The following is a 20074-nucleotide window of genomic DNA, read 5'->3' as shown; positions in this document are numbered from 1 at the left end:
AGTCTCAGGGTGGCCTCAAACTCACAGTGATCCTCAGCCTCTTGGGTGCTGGGATTAAAGGCATACAACTGTAGTTTTTTTTTGGCTTTTTGTGGTAGGGTCTCACTCTAGCCCAGGCTGACCTGGAATTCACTATGTAGTTTCAGGTTGGCCTTGAATTTAAGATAATCTTCCTACCTCTGCCTCCTGAGTTCTGGGATTAAAGGCGTGTGCTACCATGCCCGGTTGAATTGTAGTTTCTTGAAGTTTAGTTGGAATATAGAAATGTGTATTGATCCCTCTTGGATTAGAAATACTCTACCAACTGTGCTAAATCCCCAGCCATGTTTGTATACTTATAATGTTTTTAAACAGAGAGTGAGAGAGAATATGTGTATGTGTGTGGGCACACCAGAGCCCTTTCCACAGAAAGGAACTCCAGACACATGCACCACTCTGTGCATCTGGCCTTATGTGGGTGCTGGGGAATTGAACCAGGGCTGTCAGACTTTGCATGCAAGTGCCCCCACCCCCATTAAAATAGAAATAAAAGTTTACTCCGCATCCTAGGCTAACCTATCTTGAAGTGGAACTCATTTTGAAGCTCACACTGGCCTTGAACTTACAGGAATTCCTCCTGTCTCAGCTGTAATTCTAGTATTGGAATTATAGTTGTGAGCCACAATGCCTTTTGAACCTTGCTTTTTAAAAAATACATTTATTTGGGGCTGGAGAGATGGCTTAGTAGTTGAGACATTTGCCTGCAAAGCCAAAGGATCCCAGTTCGACTCTCCAGGACCCACATAAGCCAGATGCACAAGGGGACGCATGCATCTGGAGTTCGGTTGCAGTGGCTGGAGGCTCTGGCACGTTCATTCTTTCTTTTTCTCTCTCTGCCTCTTTATCATAAATAAATAAATAATATATATGTATACATGTGTGTGTGTATATATATATATATTTATGTGTGTGTGTATATATATATATGTATACACACACACACACACACACACATATATATATAAATAAATAAATAAAAGAGATTTTAAAAAATTTACTCAAAGCAAGGCTCAGGGCTGGAGAGATAGCTTAGCGGTTAAGGTGCTTGCCTGTGAAACCTAAGGACCCAGGTTTGATTCCCCAGTAGCTACTTAAGCCAGATGTAAAAGGTGGCATGTGCATTTGGAGTTTGTTTGCAGCATCTGGGGGTCCTGGTGCACCTATTCGCTCTACCTGCCTCTCCTCTCTTTTTCCCCCCTGCCTCCCTCTCTTTCAAAAAATTAAATATTTTAAAAATAATATCTTTATTTTTGTTTATTTATATGCACAGGCATGTGCACCATCTGTTCTTGCTGCTGCAAGCACCAGTTGCATATATCACTTAGCATTTGGCTTTACATGGGTGTTGGGAAATTGAATCCAGGCTAGCAGGCTTTGCAAGCAAGTGCCTTTAACCATAGCCATCTCCCCAGCCCCTTGAGTGAATCTTTTACCTAAGTAAGGCTCTGTGGTTATTTTTTAAATTATGAGTTATTAATTTGGGGGAATCACAAATTGTGGATTTTCTTTGAGGGAGATTGGGATCTAGGAAGGAAAGCTAGAACAGAGTCTACAGTCTTAAAAATGTGAGCAGTAGAATCTAGGAGCTTGTGTAGAGACAGGAGAAGTCAGCATGGCATCTGCTATGTGTTTTCAGAGAAGTTAGAGGACAAACAGTGTGGCTGAAGGAAAAAATGAGAGGGCAGCTATCAAAGCAGAGGCCAAGGGATTAAGAGGAGAAATGAGTAATTAAGAGAGTTATTCTCATGATTTCTCTGAGTTTAAAGAAATTACGCAGGTAATAATCCTAGGGTTGTTGAGAGCACTCAAGTGGTAGATCTTACACACACAGTAGATTCAGAAACCAGAGGAAAATCATGCATGTAATCAGAGAAAAGTTACCCTAAGCTATAAGGCAGAAAAGCCATCCAAACCAAGAAGCAGTTTTATCGGCTGCCCCTCCCTCCATCCAGTCTGGCTCACACATATCCCTGTGACCTGAATGAAGAGAGGTAGGCAGGCCAAGCCGAGCTGAGTTCGCCAGGAAGAAGACAGGAGCCTTTATAGGCAAGGGGCCATCCCACCCGGGCGGCCTGTCTAGGTAGCGTGCTACATTAGGCAGCAAGAGCGCCGTAGAGGTTAGACATGAGTTCCATTTCTGCTGTTCTTGTGTAGGGGCGAGATGGCATGCGGGATGGTATTTCTTGGTTCTGTCTGGACCTCAATCCCTTATTGAAACTGCCTGAAAAAGAAGCTAGCTGTACCCTGAGAATCCAGGTCAGCCTGAGCTAGAGTGAGACCCTATCTCGAAAAACCAAAAAAAAAAAGAAGAAGAAGCTATTTTTCTCCTGTCCTACTTCATTCCCCCATGCTAACATCCTGACTCCATAACTGCTGTTGGAGGGAACCCCATTGTACACTGCTCTAACTTCTTCAGGCTGAATGGGGCCATAGGATGCCTCAGAGGGAGGTGCTACTCTAGAGGCCCAAGAGAGAAACTGGAGAGCCAGCTGGATGTCTTGTTGCCATCTGTGTGTAGGTTTTTTCTTTGTCCCTGAAAACAAAGCCCTTAGAGCAACAAAAACAAACAGTTTGAGACAATAGGAAAAGGTATTATGTCATTGGAATAAGGCAGAAGTTTAAAGTGGAAGCTTGGCCAAGAAAATCAGGATCACTATTGGGAAACTTAACTGTTTGAAAAGAACTTTAAGTTTTTGTTACATTAAGAAGCCTCTTGATACTTGCCTGCAAAGCCTAAGGACTGGAGTTGCATTCCCCAGGACCCACCAAGATGTACAAGGTGGAACATGTCTGGAGTTTGTTTGCAATGGCCCTGGCACACCCATTCTCTCTCTCTCTCTCTCTCTCTCTCTCTCTCTCTCTCTCTCTCTCTCTCTCTCTCAAATAAATAAATAAATAAATAAATAAAATTTAAAAAATAAAGTCTCTTGATAGGAGCCTAGGTCTTTTTGTTTTTTGTTTTTTTTTGTTTTGTTTTGTTTTTGTTTTCCAAGGTAGGGTCTCCTTCCAGCCCAGGCTCACCTGGAATTCTGGAATTTACTATGTAGTCTCAGGGTGACCTTGAACGCACAGCAATCCTCATCCTACCACTGCCAAGTGCTGAGATTGAAGGCGTGCACCACTGCACTGGCTGGAGCCTAGGTCTTCTGATGAACCTGTGTAGGCTTGCCTGTCTTAGCTGGACTGATTTTTCCCTTAGTGGCCCAGACTTTAGAATTAATATTTATTTACACTAGAGGTAAACATAACATTGGCCCAGGGAGCCAGGAAAATGGAAATCTCTGATTTAGCTAGAAACTGAGTGGTTTTCTTTTTTTAATTGAGGTAGGGTTTCACTCTAGTCTAGGCTGACCTGGAATTCACCCTGTATTCTCAGGGTGGCCTCGAACTCACGGAGGTCCTCCTACCTCTGTCTCCTGAGTTCTGGGATTACAGGTATGCACCACCATGCCTGGCGCGTTTTACTTTTTTGTGGTGGTTTTGTTGAGACAGTCTCACCATGTAGCCTGGCTTGGCTGGCCTGGAACTTGCTATATAACCCAAGCTGATCTTGGTATTTAGGATTCTTCTGTTTCAGTCTCTTGAATTCTGGGATTACAGACATGTGCCAACATGCATGGCTATGTGTTATTTTTAGAAAGTATTTGTCATCTGGAAATATTGACTTAATGCATTTTGTAGATCTTCACATTTGATGTATTTCATTAAATCAAAAATTCACATTCATGTTGGAAATGGTGACACATGCCTGAAATACCAGCACTTTCGAGGCTAGGCATCAGGAACTTGAATTTAAGGCTAGGTTGACATACATAGAGCCATACTCTACCTCAAACAAACCAAAGCAAAAATAACAATTTTAAATTCACTAATACTAGCACTAATTTAATAACAACTCTTAAATATTGGGCTGCTTTAGAGTAGTGAATATGTGTTCAAGTTTGACAGGAAAACTGCTATTGATAACAAATATTGTTAACTTTCTTTGAAAATAAGAACTTCCATGATTTGTCCAATGATAAAATTTAAGACTCTGAATAGATTCTTGTGACAGTGTTTTCTTTAGTTTATTTGAAAGCCCAAACTAAAACTAATGTCAATTTTTGTGAATTGAGTGAATATTTTATAAGAATCTATTTTTTCCTCTCCTATAGGCCATAATGCAACAGGGAGATACATCCATAAAACCTATCCTCCAAGTCATTGTAAGTATCTAAATATGTGTCAAGCAAACCATTTTTAGACTCAGTTAAAATTACTAATTCCATTTGGTGAAAGCAGTTTTGTCTACTTCAGGAAATTATCTTTGAAATCACAAGAAAATAGGCCAGTCCACATTGTAACCCTGAGAAAGTAACCAGACCTTACAAAATATTTGAATTATGCTGCTAAAGTTGAGCATGGTTACCCATGCCTGTAATCCCAGCATTCCAAAAGCTGGAGCAGGAGCGGCGCAGACGCCGGGGGTTCAGAGGCGGCCTGTCCTCTTCCGAAGCTGCTAGATGACTAGCTGTGCACTGGACTGCCACTGCTCCTCTCTCAGCTCCCTGTCCTTAGCTCTTATCTCTTCAGGTCCCGCTTTATATTTGACCTCCAGAGAGATACATCTAACATGAACTTTTCTACTTATAAAATTCTTTAACTCATCCATCATTTAGAGCATTCTAAAGTTCATAGGAATTTCAAACAGGAGTAGAAGTGAGACTCCAGAGTCTGCGACTCCTGCTGTCCTAGGAGTGGAGATGCCTCGATTCCGCCCCTGGTCATCATGTCCACTGGCTTATCTCTCCTTCCATCTCTACCCTAACTAGAAGCTCCTGTAGGGCAAGGATTCTTTTTGCAGGCTTCTTGTGCGGTACTTTGCATATGTTAGGAGCCTTATATAAACATAATTTGGGGATGGATATAGAGATACAGGAGAGAGAACACAAAATTATTGCCAGTTCACTTGATATACAAATTATTTTTGGTTTGTTTTGTTTTTGAGACAGGATCTCACTTTAACTTAGACTGGCCTTGAGCTCACAGCAATCCTCCTACCTTAGCCTCCTGTGTGTTGGGATTAAAGGCGCGTACCACCATGCCCAGCTTATGTTTTAATAAGGCTGTAGAAAGAAGTTGGTTAGCAAATCATCAGACCCAGTGTTCTTTCATTTGTATTTAGATGTCAAGAGAATGGGGAGGCAGTTCATTTTGTGTAATAGCAAACCCACTCACCTTCCACATAGGTTTATTTACCCTTAGGGATTGGGCAGAGGACCAATCTAATGGCTAATGAATTAACTTTTTTCTAGAACATTCGCCCCATTACTACAGGGAATAGTCCACCGCGTTATCGACTGCTTATGAGTGATGGATTGAATACACTGTCCTGTGAGTATGATATATAAATCTAAAGACTTTGCATATTTAAATAATGAAAGCACACCTGCCACCTACTTAGCAGTGATTGGCCTCACGAAGTCCACATTTGCTTGGCTGTGTGCTTTGTTCAGCCTGAGTCACAGCTGGCAGAAAGCATTCTGACCATAGGCTGGACGTAGTGGAAAGCTGCCATTTGCCTTAATTAATTTTCTCTAACTGGTGCTCTTTGTTTTCTTTGATTAATTTCCCCAAGGACAGTATGGACACTAAGTGAATATGATGGGTTTGCTGTCCTAAACTTGCTTTTTTAGGGCTTTTATTTTTGTGTAAAGACAGGAGAGCATTTCCAGAATATTTCCAGAATATCTCTAGTCACAGTGTTAAAGACCTAGAAAAGATTTTCTTTTAGTCTTTTTCATTAAACCTGGATGACAATAAAAATATGATTTGGGACAAATGTGACACAAGCAGATTATACTGCTTTCCTCTATGGGCTGAGTAGTTTTACTTTAATATTTTATTTATTTATTTGGTAAATATAGAGCAGGGGGTAGGAAGGGAAAGAGGAGGAGGGAGGGAGGAAGGGAGGCAGATAGAATGGACGTGCCAGGACCTCTAGCTACTGCAAAGGATCTCTAGACACATGAGCCACCTTGTGCATCTGGCTTTATGTGGGTACTGAGGAATCAAACCTGGATTTTTGGGCTTTGCAGGTAAAGCGCCTTAACTGCTAAGCCATCTCCCCAGCCTAGTAGTTTTACTTTAAGTAGATGTATTTAATGATTTTTCTTTGTGATCAATTTTCTGATTCTTAAGACTGAAACATTCTGGTAGCTAAAATTATCTCTCTCTTTTCAGCTTTCATGTTGGCAACACAGTTGAACCCTCTTGTGGAGGGAGAACAATTGGCCAGCAACTGTGTTTGTCAGATCAATCGGTTTATTGTTAACACTCTGAAAGATGGAAGGTATGTGTTTTGTTTTCTGTTTATTTGTATTGTAAAGTGGGAACTCAGTTTTGAACAGAGAAATACATTGGATGTCAAAATTCAATTAGGAATTTTTAAAAAGCAAATTAAGTTTTCAACCAAGAATTTATAGCTAGTTGTTCTGAACTCAGGTGACTAAACGTTGCACCAAAGGAAAAGAGAGAGAGAAACCATTTGGAAATCCCACAAGAGATTAAAGCAGAGCACATGGCTATACTTGGCTCAAATTTTTCAGTACTATGTTTAGTATCTTAATGAAGAGGTCACTTACTATAACAAAAAGATATTTAATTATGTAATTGTGTTGTTCTTGCAGTCTTGAATCCTTCAGAGTAAATGTGATATTTAGCCGATGTAGAATATGTTAAGTACTTGCAAGATGTTATATGCCAGAAATACAACAGTGAACTGAGTTGTTATTCCTAGTGCTAAAAAAATGATTTCCTTAAAAAAAGAGAAGAGAAAAAGAAAAAAGTTAGGAGGAATTTTACATGCTATTTTTTTCATTTTTTAAAGCAATCTTTTTTTTTTTTTCTTTAAAGCCCTAAGATTTCTATATTTGTATTTATTTACTTGAGAGAGAGAGAGAATATGGACCTGCCAGGGCCTCTTGCCACTGCATATGATCCCCAGTCATGCCACTCTGAATATGGTTTTCCATGGGTACTGGGGAATTGAACCCAGACTGTCAGGCTTTGCAAGTAAGTGCCTTTAATCACTAAACCATCTCCCTAGCCCTCATTTAAAAAAAACAAAATGGGGTCTGCAAAGATGGCTTAGTGGTTAAGCGCTTTCCTGTGAAGCCTAAGGACCCCAGTTCAAGGCTCCATTCCCCAGGACCCACGTTAGCCAGATGCACAAGGGGGCGCACACATCTGGAGTTCATTGCAGTGGCTGGATGCCCTGGCGCATCCATTCTCTTTCTCTTTCACTCTCTGCCTCTTTCTGTCTGTAGCTCTCAAATAAATAAATAAAAATAAAAATAAAAAAATTGGGCTGGAGAGATGGCTTAGTGGTTAAGCACTTGCCTGTGAAGCCTAAGGACCCCAGTTCAAGGCTTGCTTCCCCAGGACCCACATTAGCCAGATGCACAAGGGGGCACACACATCTGGAGTTTGTTGTAGTGGCTGGAAGCTCTGGTGCGCCCATTCTCTCTTCCTCCCTCCCCCTCCCCCGCCTCTTTCTCTCTCTGTGTCACACAAATAAGTAAATAAAAATGAACAAAAAAAAATTCAATTGCAACATTCAGTGAAAACCCATGAGAAACAAATATGGTAAACATTCCCATATTCATCAATGTATGTTATATGATCTTTGTATTTCCAGATAGCTTTTTTCATTGATATTGATTGGATATATTTATTCTTTTAACCTTTAGCCTTTATTAATTTGGATGTCTTTTACAATATTTGGTCTAAGATTTATTTTAGTTTAGTTTAGTTTAGTTTAGTTTTTACCATAAGATCTTGCTCTAACCCAGGCTGACCTGGAATTCACTATGTAGTCTAAGGGTAGCCTCTAACTCATGGCAATCCTTCTACCTCCGCCTCCCGAGTGTGTGTTCATTTTTTGTGTGCTGAGGTTGGAACTCAGAGCCTCAGGTCTCTGCACACATTGTACCACCAAGCCGCGTCACCAGGTTTATTCTCGTGCTTTATAGTCAATAGTTAGGTTTCTCCATAGTTTTTAGCTTACCTTGTAAACTATTCTTGTTTTGTGGCTCAGTTTCAATTTACCTACAGTTAGAAACATCTTTTAGCCATTTTTTTTTTTTTTTTTTTATATAGAGTCTTGCTGTAGGCCAGACTGACCTGGAATTCACAATGTAGTCTCAGGGTGTCCTCAAACTCACAGTGATCCTCCTATCTCTGCCTCCCAGATGCTGGGATTAAAGATATGTGCCACCACACCCAGCTATCTTAGCCATTCATATAGGGAAAATTTGTGGATATAAAAGTGCTTATCTAAAACTGTTTATATTTGATTCTCAGTTAAACCAGTTGGATGTAGAATTCTAAGTTGACAGTTAAAATGATGTGTTCATGAAGACTGTGATACTGCTGATAAATGTGTAGTTAGGGACTGTGGAGAGATGGCTCAGCAGTTGAAGGTACTTGTTTGCAAAGGCTGCTAGCCCAGGTTACATTCCTCAGTACCCACATAAAGCCAGATGCACAAAATGGCATGTGCAGCTGGAGTCTATTTGCTGTGGCTAGAGGCCTTGCCTGATACTCACTCGCTCGCTCTTTATATTTCTCTCTCCTCTCTCTGCTTGCATTAAATGATAAATTTTTAAAAAGATAGGAAATGTATAGTAAAGCCAGTTCTTCAGTACGAGAATATAATGTACATGTACTCACAAAGTTATCTAGGTCAATTGCTCAATGTGGTCTTCTGGAACAATCGAGACATGGTGAGCCAGGTGTGGTGCACGCCTTTAAGCCCAGCCCTTGGGAGGCAGAGGTAGGAGGATCACTGAATAAGAGACCAGCCTTGAACTACAGAGTGAATTTCAAGTGAGCCTATGCTAGAATGAGACCCTACTTTGACAAAAAGAGAGACATGGTGAACATGAGCTATAGGAAGCTTTTGTTGTCTCTGAACATATCACTTTTCTAAGTCAAAGAAGTATATAGTAAAATAACAAAAATATAGTACTAGGGCTGGAGAGGTGGCTTAGCAGTTAAGACAGTTGCCTGCAAAGCCTAAGGAACCAGGTTCAACTCCCCAAAACCCATGTAAGCCAGATGCACATGGTAGTACATGGATCTGTAGTTAATTTGCAATGGTGAGAGGCCTTGGTCCACCCATATTTTCTCTCTCCCTTTCTCTATTAAATAATAACTAACTAAGTAAATAAAACTTTAAAAAACATAATACTAGCTGGGCAAGGTGGCACATGCCTTTAGTCCTAGCCCTCAAAAGGCTGAAGTAGGAAGATCTCTTGTGTGTTCCAGGCCAGCCTGGGCAAGAGTGAGACTGCCTCAAAACAAAACAAATAAACAGGGCTGGAGAGATAGCTTAGAGGTTCAGGTGCTTGCCTGCAAAGCCACAGGACCCAGGTTCGATTCTCTAGGACCTATGTAACATAAGCCAGTTGTACAAGGAGGCACATGCATCTGGAGTTCATTTGAGAGTTCAGGCTAGAGGTCCTGGTGTGCTCATTCTCTCTCTCTCTCTCAAATACATAAATAAAATAAAATATTTTTTAACTTAAAAAAAAAGAACCAGAAGATGTGTGTGTGTACATATACACATACATATGTACGAACAGTAGGTAATATTATGTATCTTACATGCATGGTAGTACAGTAGATTTGTTTATACCAAATCACCAAAGATCCTTAAGTAATAAGCTACTCTGTAATTTTATGACAGAATTTCTTTGATTGTTTTGTTTTGTTTTCCCAAGGTAGGGTCTTGCTCTAGTTCAGGCTGACCTGGTATTCATTTGTAGTCTCAGCATGACCTTGAACTCACAGTGATCCTCCTACCTCTGCCTCCCTAGTGCTGGGATTAAAGGCGTGCACCACCATGCCTGGCTGTGTATGATGTTTTTTGTTGACAAAAATGTCAGTATGCAATATAGAACTCTGCTTATTTTTTTTAAAGATTTTATTTATTTATTTATTTATTTGAGAGTGACAGACACAGAGAGAAGGACAGATAGAGGGAGAGAGAGAGAGAGAGAATGGGCGCGCCAGGGCTTCCAGCCTCTGCAAACAAACTCCAGACGCGTGCGCCCCCTCGTGCATCTGGCTAACGTGGGACCTGGGGAACCGAGCCTCGAACCGGGGTCCTTAGGCTTCACAGGCAAGCGTTTAACCGCTAAGCCATCTCTCCAGCCCTGACTCTGCTTATTTTTTATGAGATATAACAATATCTTTGCCATGGTAGGTTTTGCGTACTTGCTATAATGCCTTATGAGAATAAAGACTCCTGTATACCAGGCAAGTATTCTACTAATAAATTATATCCCTGCCCCTTTTCAAAAATTTATTTTGGGTTGGAGAGATGGCTTAGAGGTTAAAGTGCTTGCCTGAAAAGCCATAGGACCCAGGGTTTGATTCCCCAGGACCCACGTAAGCTAGATACGCAAAGTGGCACATGCGTCTAGAGTTTGTTTTCTGTGGCTAAAGGCCCTGGTGTGCCTATTCTCTCTACATATCTGCCTCGTTCTCTTTATCTCTTTCAAATAAATAAATCAATAAATAAATTCTTTTTCAAAAAAGTTTATTTTGAGGGCTGGAGAAGTGGGTTAGCAGTTAAGGTGCTTGCTTGCAAGGCCAAACAACCCAGGTTTGATTCCCCAGTACCCAAGTAAGCCAGATGCTCAAGATAGCACATGTGTCTGGAATTCATTTGCAGTGGCTAGAGGCATTGGCATGCCCATTCTCTCTGCCTTTCAAATAAATAAATAAATAAAAATATTTTTTAAAGTATTTTAAAATAATTTTATGTTGAGGGTTGGGGAGATGACTCAGCAGTTAAAGGTGCTTGCTTGCAAAGCCTGCTACTCAGGGTTTGATTCCTTTAGTATACGGATAAAGCCAGACTCACAAAGTGGCACATATTTCTGGAGTCTATTTGCAGCAATAAGGGTACACATATTCTCTTACTCTCTCCCTCCTCACCTTCTCAAATAAATCAAAAAATTTTTTTGGAATCAAGGTTTTGCTCTAGCTCAGCCTTGTCTGAAATTCACTATGTAATCTCAGGGTGGCTTCAAACTCCTACCTCTGCCTCCCAAGTACTGGGATTAAAGCCATGTGCCACCAAGTCCCACCTAAATATTTTTTGAAGTAGGGTCTCACTCTAACTTGGCTGACCTGGTCCTCACTCTTTAGTCATAGGCTGGCCTCAGACCCACAGTGATTCCTAGTCTTCTACCTCCTGAGCGCTGTGATTAATGGTGTGCACCACCATACCTGGCTTATTTTTGTTCTATATAGCATTTAGTTATTTAAAATTTTTACCAATGTTTCTTTAAATATATCTTCATCTGCTTTTTTAAAAATGTATGTACTACATATAATGTGGTGGTGTGGTAATGAGGTATATGCACGTGTACATGCAGATGTGTGGGCCTGTGCACCTGCGAAGACCAAAGGAGAATGTCAGATGCCCTCTATCATTCCTCCCCATGCTTCCTTGAGACTGTGTCTCTCTAAGGCAGAGCCATGCTTTTTTTCTTTTTTTTCCAAATCCTTGAGGCTGAGTATAATATTCTTTCTACAATCCAGCGAACATTTGCTTAAGCTTATCAGTAAATTTTCAAAAATGCATCTCTCTTCTGACAGGACCAATTCATATTTTTAAAAGCACAACCGACACATGAGGTCTTGTGCTCGTCTGTCATTTTCACGCCTGCCCAACAGCTCCGGGTCCACAGACCAGTTAGGGATAAACTAACCCCACTTCTGCTGAAGAGAATTCCTGGAAAAGCCTTGCATTCAAGACAAATCCTCACATCATCCTGGGGGAGAAGAGTATTCCAGAACATGGGGAGAGATTAAAAGAAATTGAATCTAAATTCTTCATTAGTTTTGTCCAGAGTGGCCTTGGTACCTCCTGCTGGACGACATCTGCAGACCTTTTGGCTCTTCTTTCTGGTGGCCTCACCTACAGGCTGTACAGGGGCTGAGTGGGCAACAGCCCTTAAAGCCGGGAGGGCTTCCTGCCACTCGGCCTCCATCTGAGCCCTGTAGTCCCCAAACATGGAGCGCATCAGCTGTCTCTTCGCGGGCAAAGGGGTTCTTTCACTGCGCAGGATTCGGATTGCCCCAGTAGCCTGCTCTTTCTGCTTAGCGGTGGGTTTCTGCATCTGGAGGCCCAGCTCCAGCTGCTCCACGCACCAGGCGAGCTTCCGGGCCAGCTGCTCCGCCCTTGCCTGGGCTTCCGCGCTGGGTGCAGATGCCTCTGCAGCGGGCATCTCCGAGGTCTTCCTGCCTCCATCAGCTACAGAGGCCAGAGCCATGCTTTTCATGAGCCCCTGTGATTCTGTTTCTTACAGGACAGACTATAGATGTGCATGGCCATACTAAGTTGATTAAATGGGTCCTGGGGAAATAGAACTCAGGCTCTCTCAGACTCTCCCTCCCCAGACTTTCATACTTACCATAAAGGCTCTTAACTGCTGAGGCAACTTCCCAGCCTTGTAGCTCTGTCTTTGAACATATACTTAATTTTTTCAGAGAATATGATTTTTTTTTTGTTATTTTTATTCTCTTTTCTAGAGAGTATGATTTTTATTTAAAGTGACACATAATGCTAGGACATGAAGCAGGAGGATTAGGTTTTTAAAAATTATTTATTGGGGGACTGGAGAGATGTCTTAGCGGTTAAACGCTTGCCTGTGAAGCCTAAGGACCCTGGTTCGAGGCTCGATTCCCCAGGACCTGCGTCAGCCAGATGCACAAGGGGGCGCATGCGTCTGGAGTTCATTCGCAGTGGCTGGAGGCCCTCTCTATCTGCCGCTCTTTCTGTCACTCTCAAATAAATAAATAAATAAATATAAAAAACATTTAACTTTTTAAAAATTTATTTATTTGAGAGTGACAGAGAGAGAGGCAAATAGAGAGACAGAGAGAGAATGGGCGCACCAGGGCCTCCAGCCACTGCCAGTGAACTCCAGACGCTTGCGCCCCCTTGTGCATCTGGCTGACACGGGTCCTGGGGTCCTTGGGCTTCACAGGCAAGCGCTTAACCGCCAAGCCATCTCTCCAGCACAACATTTAAGTTTTTTATTTATTTGAGAGAGAGAAAGAGAGAGAATGTGTGTGTGTGTGGGGGGGGGTGTCGGGGCTTTCTGATAATGCAAACAAACTCGAGCATTTATGCCACTTTGTGCACCTGGCATATTGTTAGTACTTGGGCTTGAACCCAGGCTGATAGGCTTTTCAAGCAAACACCTTTAACTGCTGAGCCATGTCCCCAGCCCCTATTTACTATTCACTTTTTAAAAGATGTATATTTAAAGTTTCATCTATCTATCTATATGTACGTACGTACATACATACATACATACATACATACATACATACATACATACATACATACATATATATATTTGGGGGGGGGAGAGGCGCGCCTTCAGCTGCTTGAAACGAACTCTGGACAATGAGCCACCTCCTGCATCTGGCTGATGTGGGTCCTGTAAATTCAAACTTGGTCTTTGGCTTTGTAGCAAACGTTTTAGCCACTCAGCCATTTCTTCAGCCCTTTATTTACTTTTGAGACTTGGTTTCATGTAGCCCAGACAGGCCTCGAACTCACTATGTAGTTAAAAATGACCTTGAGGGCTGTCATAATTCATCAGCCAGCACCACGAGGAAGTAAGCACAAAATGAGCCGCCAGCAGCAGGGACTCAGGCAGAGCTCAGACTACTCTGCATACCTTTGGACTAGATATCAGCGCCGCCCCCAGTGACACCTCTTCCAGCTAGGTGGCTGGCAATCCACATTACAAGCTTTATGTGTGTTGGGGGACATACATTCAAGCTATTACAGTAGGTGAGTACTTATCAACTGAGCCATATCCCCAGCTCCAGGGAAATTATAAGTTGGTGAGAATTTCAAATATGATGCCAACATGGACTCTGTAACAACATCCTGTTTCAGAAATAAAGTAGTATACAATATAATTAAGCAATAGTGAAAAATTATAAAGAAGGAACATAATTTCTTTAACCTGGAAATCAATAGTAGTATCGGTTAGTGAACACCATCCCAGATATCTCCATGCATGTTTATAAGTGACTGGTGGATAGCTAGAATTTTTTTTTTTTTTTTTTTTTTTGAGGCAGGGTCTCAGTTAATGCTAGGGTGACCTGCAACTCACTCTGTAGACCAGGCTGGCTTTGAACTCATGGCAATCCTTCCATTTCAACCTCTTGAATGCTAAGATTAAAGGCATGAGCTACCACACCCAACTGTAGAAATAATTTTGATAGCATATGATAATGCAAGTACTAATTTTTTACTCTCTTTCCTAAATTAGTCTAAAAGTTTGAGCAAGGTAATTTGCGTTCCAGAGATGGATGGTGGTGATAGATATGTCCTAGAAGTCATATTAGTTGTCAGAACCCAAGTAAGGTGAGGAGGGTTTATTTATTTATTCATTCATTCATTCTTATTTGTTTGGGGTTATTTGTGGGGGGAGGGGAGGGTCTTGCTCTAGGCTCAGGCTGACATGGAGTTCATATGTAGTCTCAGGGTGCCCTCAAACTCAGCATACTTATGCCCCCCCAAGTGCTGGAATTAAAGGTATGCGACACCATGCGTGGCATGGAGGAGGAGGGTAGTTTTTTAAGTGGCACAAAGTTTTGGGGCATGAGTGTGAATGGGATCGTGCGTGAGAGGGTGATGGCTGTGGTCTGGTGTAGGTCCTCAAAAGTCCAGGGCAAGCTTCTGTGTGTCTAAGCCCCGCAAGTGAGGAGGACATCTGGGGTGAGATGATTGGGAAGGCAGCCGCAAGTTGTTGAGACTTGAGTGTGGTGAGGATGAGGGAGAGGGAGGCCATGCAGAATAAGGAGGATGTCTGTATGTGGAGTGGCCACAGACAGCATGGAGTGCTGGGAGCCAGTCAGGGAGAGGACACTATTTTTTTTTTTGTTCATTTTTTATTTAGTTATTTGAGAGTGACAGACATAGAGAGAAAGACAGATAGAGGGAGAGAGAGAATGGGCGCGCCAGGGCTTCCAGCCACTGCAAACGAACTCCAGACGCGTGCGCCCCCTTGTGCATCTGGCTAACGTGGGACCTGGGGAACCGAGCCTCGAACCGGGGTCCTTAGGCTTCACAGGCAAGCGTTTAACCGCTAAGCCATCTCTCCAGCCCGAGAGGACACTATTGTTAATGAATGTTGGTGGCTTAGATGTTGGTGGTGGAGCCCAGTCATTGTGTGGCAGTGGAAAATGGTGACAGAGAATTGGTTACGTATGGGGGAATTTATGTAATCAAGAAATATATTAAGAATAATGGCTAATCAAGCCAGAAATCTGTGGTGTTGGTTTGGAGTTGGAGGTGTTAAAGTGAGACCTTTATTGTTTTCATTGTATAGATATAGCTGGGCATGATGGCTTATACCTTTAATACCAGCACTTGGGAAGCTGAGGTGGGAGGTTTACCATGAGTTCAAGGCCATGTGTTACAGAGTGAGTTCCAGGTCGGCCTGGAATAGAGTGAGACTGTGCCTCAAAAACAAATGAGTGTGGATGAAAGGGCATGTTGCTGTGGGCGCTGCATTCCCTGGGTCTGCCTCCTGAAAAGGCTTTGCAGCAATAGTGCAATAGCAGCCGCCAGCCCACGCGGCCCTGGAGTGGAGTGTCTGCGGTCTGTCTACAGCCGCAGAACCAGGGCTCCTGCAGGATGGCTTGCGGCAGGCTAGGAGAATCTTTTTTGGGGAGAGGGGGATTTATTTTATTTTTGACACAGGATCTGTGTAGCTCAGGCTGCCCTTAAACTTGCCACAGTCCTCTTGCTTCAATCTTTCAAGTACAGAATTATAGGTGTGAGCCCCTGTGCTCAGCTTGGGCTTAGAGTCCGTCTGTCTTTCTTTCTTTCTTTCTTTCTTTCTTTCTTTCTTTCTTTCTTTCTTTCTTTCTCTCTCTTTCTCTCTCTCTCTCACTCTCTCACTCTCTCACTCTCACTCTCACTCTCTCTCTTTCTTTCATGTTTAAAAACTCAGTGGTAAATAAGCCTTATTAGAAGAGAGATGGGGTCTTGTCAGGAGAAATTGGTTCTCATTAATATCTTCAAATTCCTGAATTAGTATAACTTAAAAATCGAAACAAGTAATTCAGAAGTCTAGCATGCATGAGTGAATGCATGGGGAAGCAGAAAGCTTTTTCTTATAACAAGATGCCATATAACCAACACAGGATGTATTTTGTAATTAGAAAATCATTTGGCAGCTGGTATAATTCACGGAAGAAGCACCAATAGGTTATTATTATTATTTTCTTTTGAGGTAGAGTCTTGCTTTAGCCTAGACTGACCTGGAACTCTGTAGTCCCAGGCTGACCTCAATTTCATGGTGAGCCTCCTACCTCTGTCTCCCAAGTGCAGAGATTAAAGGTGTGTGCCACCATGCTTGGTGCTATATCTGTTTTTCATGGTGGCTATAACAGGCTATCACAGCTTTGGTGGTTTAAGAATAACAGGAAGCTGGATGTGGTGGCCCACACCTCTAACCTCACCACTCTGGAACTGAAATAATGGTGTCACAAGGAGTTTGAAGCCAGCCTGGGGCACATGAGACCCTGCCTCAAAAAAACAAACAAGGGCATGGTGGCACATGCCTTTGATCCCAGCACTTGGGAGGCAGTGGTAGGAGGATCGCTGTTCAAGGCCATCCTGAGACTGCATGGTGAATTCCAGGTCAGTCTGAGCTACAGTGAAACCTTACCTTGAAAAACAGAAACAAAATAAGGGCTGGAGAGATGGCTCAGTGGTTAAGGCACTTACCTGCAAGGCCAAAGGACCAAAGTTGAATTCCCCAGTACCCACATAATGCCAGATATACAGGGTGGCACATATGTCTGGAATTTGCAGTTGCTAGAAGCCTTGGTCCACCTATACTCTTTCTGTCTGCCTCTTTCTCTCAACTAAGCAAGTAAATAAATAAATATTTCAAAAAAATAGCAATTTGGACTGGTAATAGCTCAGTGGTAGAGCATTTGCCTAGTTTGTACAAGGCCCTGGGTTTAATCTCCAGCACTAGGGAGAAAAAAAAAAAAAATCAGGAAATTGCTGAAAAATAAGAAACAGAAATTTATTCTGTGGCTGGGGACCAAAAGTTGAAGTCTGTCTCCGTGGGCTGAAACAGTGTCAGCTGAACTGTGCTCCTCCTGAGCCTCTTGGAAGAATTTGGTCCCTTGCTCTTTGGTTTCTAGAGGTGCCGGCAGCCCTTGACTATGGTTGCATCATTCCATCTATGCCTCCAGGGATCTTGCTGGCTTCTCCTTTTCTGTCTTTTTCAAACTGCCCTCAGTGGTTTTTTTTTTTGGGGGGGGGTTCAGTTTTTTGAGGTAGGCTGTCCTTCTAGCCCAAGCTGACCTGAAATTCACTATTCATTCTCAGGATGGCCTTGAACTCACTGTGATCCTCTTACTTCTGCCTCCCCACTGCTAGAGAGTGCCTGCCCCCCTCAGTTTTTGTTTTACAAGGTTACTTATGATTATACTGTGGTCCATCTATGATACTCTCCCCATTTAGTCCTTAAATGAATCAGATTTGCCAAGTCCATGTTTGCCATATATTCACAGGTTCCAGACATTAGGATGTGGATCTCTTGTAGAATTATTATTCTGCCTACAACAGGTACTAAAATAGTTTGCAAAAATTTGATGAGGAACAGGTTTTTTGTTTTTGGTTTTTTTGTTTTGTTTTGTTTTTTGTTTTTTGAGGTAGAGTTTCACTCTAGCTCAGGCTGACCTGGAATTCATTATGTAGTCTCATAGTCTCAGGTTGGTTTTAAACTCATGGTGATCCTCCTTCTGCCTTCCTAGTGCTGGGATTAAAGGCATGCGCCACCACGCCCTGAGAGGAGCAGGTTTTTTACTTGTAGGGGTAAAACTTATTTGCAACAGCATATTTATTTATTTATTTGCAAGCAGAGAGAGAGAGAAGAGAAACAGAATGGGTATACTAGGGCCTGTAGCCATTGCAAGCAAACTCCGGATGCATGTGCCACTTTGTGCATCTGGCATTTTGTGGGTACTGGGGATTGAATCTGCGTTGTTAGGCTTTGCAGGCAAGCACCTTAACCACCGAGCCATCTCTCCAGCCCCATAATTATTAATTATAAAATGAAAAGAGGTAACTTTGTAGGAGAGAGACCTGGAAAATCCTCCCACCTGAGTACTGAACATGGTCTGGCCCTGTTTACCTTCTGAGATCCGATGTGGTTGGGCTTGTTCAGGTGGTGTGGTCATGAATGACACCTGACAGTCTGAGCTGGTGAGCTTTGGCATGAGCTCATGTAAGTAATTAGATGAAGGGAATGGTGTCACTTGATAGGCTGTACAAGAGCATAGCATCATGTTCTTGCTAAGATGTTCAGTCATAGGGACATCTTGGTAAATTTTGAGATATTCTACAAAAGAACTGGCCTTTGATCTCCAAAGTCTCAAATATAAAAGTAAAGAAAAATGAAAAAGCTCCAGAGTGGTCTAAAGAGAGATGATGGTATATTGTGCCAAATGGACCTGGACTGGATTCTTTTGCTGTTAAGGACATCATTAAAACAGTTGGTGGGGGGCTGGAGAGATGACTTAGCACTCAAGGTGCTTGCCTACAAAGCCTAACGACCTAGGTTCAGTTTCCCAGTACCCGCGTAAACCAGATGCACAATGGTGGCATATACATCTGGAATTTGTTTGCAGTGGCTATTCTTTCTCTCTGTGTTTTTTTAAATTTTTCCTCTCTCAAATAAAATAAATAAAATATTTAAAAAGTTGATGGGACTAGAATGATGGCTCAGTGGTTAAAAGGAACTTCTGGCAATGCCTATAGACCCAGGTTCAGTTTCCCAGTGTCCATGTAAAGCCAGATGCACAAGGAGTTTGCAGTACTTAGAGGCCCTGGCACACTCATATTCATTCATTCTCTGTCTCTCCTTTTCTTGCAAATGAATAAAATGTATATTTTTTAAAGTTGATGGAGTCATGCATGGTGGTGCACACCTTTAATCCCAGCACTTGGGAGGCAGTGGTAAGACGATCGCCATGAGTTTGAGGCTACCCTGAGCATATGTAGTGAATTCTGGGCTGGCCTGGGCTACAGCAAGACCCTACTTTAAAAAAAAAATTTTATTAACAACTTCCATGATTATAAAAAATACCCCATGGTAATATCCTCCCTCCCCCCACTTTCCCCTTTGAAACTCCATCCTCCATCATACCCCCTCCCCATCTCAATCAGTCTCTCTTTTACTTTTGATGTCATGATCTTTTCCTTCGATTATGATGGTCTTGTGTAGGTAGTGTCAGGCACTGTGAGGTCATGGATATCCAGGCCATTTTGTGTCTGGGGGGAGCATATTGTATGGAGTTCTGCCCTTCCTTTGGCTCTTACATTCTTTCCACCACCTCTTCTGCATTAGACCCTAAGCCTTGGAAGGTGTGATAGAGATACTGCAATACTGAGCACTGCAGTCATTTCTTTCCATCACCATGATACCTTCTCAGTCATCCCAAGGTCACTGCCATCTGAAAAGAGAAGACTCTACCAAAAGTGAAAGTAGTGTTAGTGTAAGGGTGTGAACATTAACAAAAGTGCTTACTGGGCTGTTTGATAAGCATAGTATATACATTTGGCCAGACATCAGCAGACGTTACTCCCCTAGGGCTCATGACTACCCCTGTTTTAAGTTTTCAGTATCAGGGATGTATTCCCCCCCATGGAGCGGGCCTCCAGTCCAATTAGAGGGCAGTTGGTTCCCTCATATCAGACGTGCCACTATTGCACCCGTTGGGTCATTTGGCCTGGCTGGCCAAATATAAAGCTTGCAGTGTCCACTGTTGAGTATCTTCACTGGTGATTTCTCTTTCTCCCATTGAACTACATGCAGAATGGCTTCTTCCAACTTTCTGTCAGCTAAGACCCTACTTTAAATTTTTTTTTTTTTTTTTTATTGTTTAGAGAGAGAATTGGCATGGCAGGTTCTTAGCTATTGCCCTT

General features: G+C 42.3%; 2 protein-coding genes across 2 annotated transcripts in view; one reads left to right on the top strand and one right to left on the bottom strand.

Annotated features, from left to right (window-relative positions):
- Nucleotides 1-20074, top strand: part of Rpa1 (replication protein A1) — a 79708-nt gene that overhangs the window by 5286 nt on the left and 54348 nt on the right. Inside the window, exons 2-4 of the mRNA XM_004667849.3 lie at nucleotides 4194-4244; nucleotides 5334-5412; nucleotides 6262-6370. Coding sequence (XP_004667906.1) covers nucleotides 4194-4244; nucleotides 5334-5412; nucleotides 6262-6370 — 239 coding nt within the window. The remainder of the gene's footprint in view (nucleotides 1-4193; nucleotides 4245-5333; nucleotides 5413-6261; nucleotides 6371-20074) is intronic.
- LOC123463381 (UPF0488 protein C8orf33 homolog) lies at nucleotides 11598-12368 on the bottom strand. Its single transcript, XM_045158380.1, has one exon. The coding sequence runs from the start codon at nucleotides 12366-12368 to the stop codon at nucleotides 11904-11906; it is 465 nt and encodes a 154-aa protein (XP_045014315.1). The 3' UTR covers nucleotides 11598-11903.

This window comes from Jaculus jaculus, chromosome 9, assembly GCF_020740685.1.
Source record: "Jaculus jaculus isolate mJacJac1 chromosome 9, mJacJac1.mat.Y.cur, whole genome shotgun sequence".
NCBI lineage: Eukaryota > Metazoa > Chordata > Mammalia > Rodentia > Dipodidae > Jaculus > Jaculus jaculus.
The sequence above is the reverse complement of the archived record's forward strand: the minus strand, read 5'-3'. Positions and strand labels throughout refer to the sequence as shown.

Bases quoted from the DNA above. Each gene is read 5' to 3' on its own strand.
- LOC123463381 (XM_045158380.1), bottom strand. From the start codon at position 12,368: ATGGCTCTGGCCTCTGTAGCTGATGGAGGCAGGAAGACCTCGGAGATG.